At 49.1% G+C, this 7,311-nt stretch overlaps 1 protein-coding gene across 1 annotated transcript in view; it reads right to left on the bottom strand.

Moving 5' to 3' along the window:
* Positions 1-1,877: 1,877 nt before the first annotated feature.
* LOC104402627 (calsequestrin-2) overlaps positions 1,878-7,311 on the bottom strand; it is a 30,419-nt gene continuing 24,985 nt past the window's right edge. The window contains exons 8-11 of the mRNA XM_010010550.1: positions 6,682-6,736; positions 5,916-6,016; positions 5,522-5,596; positions 1,878-2,787 (exon numbers count right to left, since the gene is read on the bottom strand). Coding sequence (XP_010008852.1) covers positions 2,587-2,787; positions 5,522-5,596; positions 5,916-6,016; positions 6,682-6,736 — 432 coding nt within the window. The 3' untranslated portion in view covers positions 1,878-2,586. The remainder of the gene's footprint in view (positions 2,788-5,521; positions 5,597-5,915; positions 6,017-6,681; positions 6,737-7,311) is intronic.

Raw genomic sequence — 7,311 nt, 5'->3', positions numbered from 1 at the left:
AAAGTGCCCAGGCAATCAGGGTGTCCAGAGACAGTGCCAGTTAGGAAAGGCACAGAACAACTCTTGTGCTTGTAGAAATTCATGGCGCTTTGCAGTGCCTAGTCTGGAGCTGCAGGGCTTGTGCAAGCTGTTACCTTATGCAGGGTAAAACTGTGAGCATTTTACTCCTGGGAATAGCCCCAAGGTAAAGATAAACAAGTACGTTTCTCAGGTGAGTATTTGTCCCTTAATCACAGACTGGGAGACTACTAAATGGCTGGTTTTGCCTGCTCTTGCTCCATACCAAAGTGCATCGATGAGACCTTGAGTCCCTCTCTCTGAGCCAGGGTCCTCCAGCAAACCTTTGGAGGAAGCACTGAAAGGAAAGAGCAGGAGGAGGATGCTGGGCACCCCTCTGGCCAGGAGAGAGGAGTGTGTGACTGGAGGAGAGGAGGGCACCTCCAGGCTGAGAGCACTCTGCATTTCCAGGCTTCTGAAAGTTTCCACCAGGTCCTCTGGTTGTTCATGTACGGATGGTCTCTCCAAACACGCTTGGTTTGAGCCTTCCGGGCAGTACTTACGCATCATAAAGAAGCAAGAAGAGGCAAATAGTTGACCTGGGGGCGCTTTGCTGTCCTGTCTCTTCTAATAGGCTGTGCCTAAAAAGCACGGGTTGAGTGAGGAGCTAACGAGGCCTACGGTCATATACCATATAAGCACAGTATTCATTCATATACATAGATAAATAGATACCCAGCTGCGTGTTGTTCATGGTGGCACTTTCCACCAAGGGGCTGTGGTACACGTAGGAATATAACAGTGTTTCAGCTCTGTTATACCAGTAGTTTAAGATTTCTATTTTGGCTAATGTAGAGACAGAGTTAAAGAGACTGATCAACAGGCAGGGGAAAACAAATCTATAAAATATTGCTTTGCAGTTCATCTGATAAGGAAAATATATAGTGTGTAAACCCTGTGTCTCACCAGGCTGAGCCGCATCTGTACAATGAGCTCTGCTTCTCCTGTCCCTCACACTGTTATTTCCCCTATAACATCACTTACCTCTGACATAAGCCAGTATAAGAAAAGTCAGGACAATGGTTTTCACCTGTAGCAAGGGAGGACATGTTAACCTATGCTAACAAGTCTGGACGACTGGAGGATGTATTTATAAATGTATTTATAAAGATAAAACTATCTCCAAACTTTCCATTCATTGCACTATTGTCAAATCTAAGAAGCTAAGACAACTGAAATCTACTGGCATGGGAAAGCAGGGAGACCTAACGCTGTTGCAGTGACCTGCACATGGATGGTGCTGCACTCACCAGGATGGAGTTGCTGACCCTCTGCTTTGGGAGTGACCCCTTTGACTATGAGCTCCTTCTCAGTCTGCAGTCAAAAGAGGCTTCTCATGGGCTATCATGAGTCTCTAAGCAGGGAGTAACTGTGCAACTGAGTATGTAAAAGCCAAACAGCTTTCACTGCTCATTGCCCAATGTATGTTATCCAGCATCTAATATGGTTTTTTGGATGCGTTCCCTCCCAGCATCTTGGTCATGGGAAAAGATGCTCTGTAGGCTATGGGTTGAAAGTCATCCAAAGCTGGAAGGTCTTGGGCAATAGGAGGGCTTCAGGGTGGGCCCCCAAGAATGTTTCCACTGGCAGGAGTAATATATCTCATGTGCACCACCTTCAATCTGGCTGAGGTTCACCTGAAAGGGAAGGTAGGCCCAGCCCAGACCTGGCTGCAGATGTTTGCAACTGGCCTGGAGCCTGCTCTGGACTTTCTTTGGGGTTAAGATCAATGGTTTGGCTCACGATCTTCAGCCTCAAGAGTTTGGGCTCAGACCTGGATCAGCCTTTCCAGCCATTCAGGAACTCATAAATGTTGGTGTCCCGTATCAGACTACCCGCACTTACCCTAGCTTTGGCCTGAGCTATCAAGAAGAGGTTCAGACAGGGACAGTGGTTGTTTTGCATTGTGCTGCCAGACAAGAATATCCTGTCATTATATGGAATCACTGAAAACTTAAATAGAATCCCTAAAACCCTTCTTCTCTCCCAAAGCTTTTTGCTGCTCTTAATGTGTTAGTGAGCAGCTACAGACTCCTGCAGCAGAACCTGCAGGATTGAGTGGTCTTGGCAGAGTAAGCTGCAAAGGGCATTGTGTTTAATAAAAGGACTAAACTTTACAGTGGCCTTCCCTATGTCTTGAAACGAGATTTGGTCTTTGGATGTTAAGTGCTGGGCTGATGAGCATGGAAAACACAACTTGGCTTCCTGTGTCCCTCTGGCAGTGAGCAGGCAGGCACTTTTCTCCCACCCTGGGACACTTGGGGCAGATTCCCTGCAGATTCCTATTGTCCTTTCTAAGGAGGCATGATTTGCAGCGGTGCTGGGTGCCTGCAGGGGCAGTCCTGGTGGCTCAGCACCACTGAGAATCAGGCCGGGGGGTCCCGGCAAGGGCAAGGGCAGGGGGAGCAGGGCAGGGGGCAAAGAGGAGCAGCAGTGCTTGCTGATGCTCAAGCACAGGTCTTCCAATGGAGGGACTGCCGCAGGGGGAGGGCTCTGGGCCCCCACAAGTCAAACTGCACAGAGTCACAGTTAATCGTCATCATCATCATCGTCATCGTCATCGTCATCGTCGTCATCATCATCGTCATCATCGTCGTCATCATCATCATCATCGTCATCATCATCTTCAGTATTTATCTTCCCAGAAAGCACGTCCTCTATCCAGTCCTCCAGCTCTTCTGCTGTGGGCAGGTCATCATCATCTCTGATGTCCATCCAGATGCTGTCAGCCTGCAGGGACAGGTCATGGGGGGTTAGTCTCCCTCAGAGACACAGGCAAGAGATTCACTGCTGCTGTGGATGCAGGGGTGGTGCTGACATTAGCTCCCTCTCTGCCACGGCCTGCAGTGTCTCTCTGCCTACACCTTGGGATTGCCACTTCCCCCTGGGGTGCTGTTGCTTCTGACTAGGGGCAGTGGGACTGGTCAATGAGTTTATATGACTGTGTGGTGCAGTTTGACCTGGGTTGGATATGTGCCCACCACTGCCTGTTCCTCTCCTGCAGCAGGAGCATTGTCCACCTGATGCATTGTCTTCACCCTGTCTGGCCAGATGTGTGGACTCCAAGTCTACATAAAAAGAGCATAAAGAGACCTATGCCAGCTCCCCCTGAAACACCCCAGTTCACAGGACATCACAGCATTCCCTTCCTTCCTTCCTTCCTTCCTTCCTTCCTTCCTTCCTTCCTTCCTTCCTTCCTTCCTTCCTTCCTTCCAGAGCCCTTGTGGCACCCTCTTCCTTTGAGTCTTTACACCCTGCTGTCAGCAGCAGCCCTTCTCCCCCGCCTCTATTACCATCCTCTTTGCCTCATGATGTTGCTCTGGACTCTCCACATGTGATGGTGGTTCCTTCTCTTCGAAGAGCCTTTCATCACATCATCTCACCCAAGCTCCAGCTGAAGAACAGTGAAAAACACGGACGCCCTGGACAGGTGCCCCCTGCTCTTTCTCTCCAGCTCTCTGCATTAATTCCATAAACCGGGTGGAATGGGCGGCCATTCAATAAGAAGATGCTGTCTAAATTGTGGCTGTTACTGAGGGACAGGAAGCATAGCTTAGATGGTCTCTGAGGCCTGGAAATGAAAGGTTTTCTCTCTGGTTTGCTGTAGGTTCCTTGGGTAAATGCCTGGGTAAGCCCCTTTCCCTTCACTGTCTCCCCTCCATAAAACAGGATCAGCATCCTCTTTCACAGAGGTGCTGTGAGGTGATCTCATTCAGTGTTTGGTGTTGCAGAAGCAAGTGCTTTTCATATATCATAGGACAAATACCTGCTTTTGGAAATGCATCCAGTGCAAATACACCCCTAATTTGCACTGGGTGCAAATGCATCCCTGTCTGTGGTACTCAATTCTCTTTGGTTTATGGCTTGCTATAAAGCCTGACTAATTTCTGCTCAAGGAAAGCTGTTTCTCCCCTACAATATTTTCCTTCTAAACCACTAAAACTGTAATAAAAAGGGGACACGGAAAGGCATGCAGCTCATGCTTCATACAAATGACCCTGTCCTCAACCTCAGGACTTGGTCTTGAGGCAAAAGCTGACACCTTTAACTAATGGGAACCAGAGTGGGCACACTGCACCTCGAGAAGATGCTGTGCAAATACATAAAGCAGCATGGTGCAGAGCACCATGGCCCTAATCCTGAGCCAGTCCGACGTGACAGAGCAGCGGGGACTGCTGGGAGCTCTGCTGTTTGTGTTGGCAGGTTCTTAGAGGAGTGATGGGGTCACAGGGGTTATGTCCACCCAAGCCAACAGCAGTGTTTATTTTTACTCTGTTGTGTAAGCTCCACTTTGTACCTGTGTAACTTGGCTGCATGCGGTGATGTAACACTGAAATCATGAAGTGAGCTCAGTGTTTGGTTTAGATAGCACCCTCCAACCTAGAACTTTCTTCAATCTCTCTCTTGAGGAACAGAAAACAGACTTAAGAGGAATTAAATAAAAAAAGTAAATAATATAATCAGCCACCTGAAACACTGACTATATCAAAGCTAATGCATGAGTTTTTACAAGCCTCTGAGTGACTGCTGGATAACATGGCATATGTTCCTGCCTAACACCACTTTCTATAGGGTACTGCTTTCACAGTTGTACAGTACACCCTTGCTGCCCCTCTTTCTCAGGGAGCTGGAGGAGAGAGGACATAGGAGCCAGGAACAAGGTTGGTGGTGAGGCCATGACCAGCACCCAGCCCCAGCCCTGGGTCCCTCCCTGCTCTCTCTTAATGAAGCATCAGATTCTCATGCAGTTGAAACTTCAGTCACGAAGTCAAGCACCAAATTACAAATCACACACACACATGGGTTCATTTTAAAGAGATTAAAACACGCAGCATTTAACTATCAAAAATAAACCCAGGGAATAAGTGAGCCGGGCTGCGGGATGGTGTGGAAACCCTTCACTGCCACGGGGTGTGGGGCAGACATATCTCCTCTTCTCACCCAAACCCCTCCAGTACTACCTGCTGAGGAGGTATGAATCACAGTATAGCCCCTTTGCTGCAGCAGGATCCCTCTGTTACCAGTTTATGTCTTACTCTTATTAAAGCTGTGTATTTATCTAGGGTTTTTTTTCATGCTATGCAGTTTCTCCCTGTCATCTGTTTGGGACCATCTTTCCCTCCTACACTCAAGCTGTGCTGTTCTGCTTCTGCTGCAAAAACACTCTCCTTTTTCTCCTCTTCTTCTCTCCTAATCACAACTTGCTTCCCTCCCTACACACACACTTTTCCTCCGCAAACCCACCCAGGTTCAGTCAGACTGAAGCCCTGAAGCTCGACGTCAGAGATGTTATGAACGCTGCACATGGGAATGGTAAGGTCTTTACACCTTTTCCCTGGGGAAAAAGCGTGCTCTACCTGCACTTAGCAGCAGAAATCCCACTGATTCCAGCAGACCTCAGATCCCATCCTTTCTAGCACCCTAATCTTGGGATCGCTGGATTTCCTGGGCACATGCTACTCACGTCTGTGACGTTCACCACCCCGATCTGTGGCCTGAACAGGTCGATCTTGAAGGTCTTCTCCCAGTAGGTGATGAGCTGCAGGAGTGAGAAACAAAGCTCAGACAAGGGTGTCTGAATTAACAAATGCCTCTTGCATTAATGCATCTGGGAGAGACTGAACAACAGCTTGAGCTGCCACACATGGCAAAGGGAAGTGCTGGTTCTGGAGATGTTCCCAGGACACCACCTTCATTGGGGGCAGACCTGAGCAAGCAGCTCTCAGGGATCATCCATTGCCCTGTTCTTACCTATTCCAAATTCCCTGGGGGAATCCCTGTGCTCATGCACACACCACCACACCAACCCCCTCATCCATGAATTAAAGCAGGAAAAGCAAGGAGCCCCTGCCACTCACCAAAGGGAAGTCGTCGGGGTCAATCCAGACAATGCTCAGGTCGGGATTATCAGTGTTGTCCCTGGCAACCTGCTTCAGGACTTCCAGGAACTCAAACCCATCTGAAATGATACATGAAGTGCTGCAGCTCTCCCCTGCAAACACCCAGGCACTTTTTGCTTGGAGGGTTTTCAACTTCCCTCTCCCCCCTGTGCACACAGGGGTTGTTTATAGAGCTCATTAAAACACTGTCTCCGAGCCCTTTCTTCTGATAATAAGGCTTTTAATGCTGAGCATCCTCCCCGGGTATTGAAATTAGTTACACATGACTTAAGTCTCATAACCCTTCTGCAGAGTGGAACAATGCCACTGTTTTCTTGTGGCGAGGGAGGAATTGAACCCCCAGGAGGCCAAAGCTTTTCGGCACACTGATGCACCGAGAAGCACAGATGCTACAACTTTCCAGGAGCTGAAGCCCATGGGTTTCCCACATGCCCATCACACACCCAGCCCCCAGCACTTTCCTGGAGCCACACAGCAAGATGGAAGCAGAGTTAGGAACAAATTCTGGTGCTAAGGTGGAGGGGATGACTTCTCTTTCACAGCCAGCCATTCATTTATACCCAGAACTTGAATCCTGGCTAGCACACCCACTAGTGTAGACACCCAGAAGCATCCCAGCTCCCCATCCCAGCGTGAGCACTGGGCTCTGCAATGCAAACAGAACACATGAAGCTGCACTTCTTGAGTGATGGAGAGTCACACAAGGAGGAAAAGAGCCTCCTACCTGGGTCATCTTCTTCTGCAAAGGCCACAATGTGAATACCCTCCATGTCATCCTCCTGGAAACAACGAAACTATTACTGATGGGCCAGGGAGGGAGGACAGAGTCCGGGTGGTTGCTGGAGACAAGGAGTGGTGGGCTGTCTTCAAGAGAACAGGCTGACTGCAAAACACTGAGGTCAGGCCGAGTTGTGGAGGTATTAGGTTCTAATGTGGGTAATTTGGGTAGTGTTGCTGAAACCCTTCAGCTAAAAATGAGGTGGGCACCACTATGGCAAAGGCAAAGGAGCTTCTGCTGTTGCAGGGAAAACCTTGCCTGCAGAGAAGGTCAAGAGCTTTCTAGCATGGGAATATGGGCTCACCCTCCACGCCTGAGGCCAACTACCCTTGTAAGTTTACAGCTTCCAGGGGATGGTTTGCAGGGAAACAAATCATAGAATCATAGAATCATAGAATGGATGGGTTGGAAAGGACCTTAAAGCTCATCCAGTTCCAACCCACTGCCATGGGCACTGACACCTCACACTAGACCATGTCACCCAAGGCTCCATCTAACCTGGCCTTGAACACTGCCAGGGATGGAGCATTTACCACTTCTCTGGGCACCCTGTGCCAGCGCCTCGCCACCCTCACA

This window comes from Nestor notabilis, unplaced genomic scaffold (assembly GCF_000696875.1).
Source record: "Nestor notabilis isolate BGI_N333 unplaced genomic scaffold, ASM69687v1 scaffold5680, whole genome shotgun sequence".
In the NCBI taxonomy this organism is placed as follows: domain Eukaryota; kingdom Metazoa; phylum Chordata; class Aves; order Psittaciformes; family Psittacidae; genus Nestor; species Nestor notabilis.
Note: the sequence above shows the minus strand (reverse complement) of the source record. Positions and strands in the feature narration are given on the sequence as shown.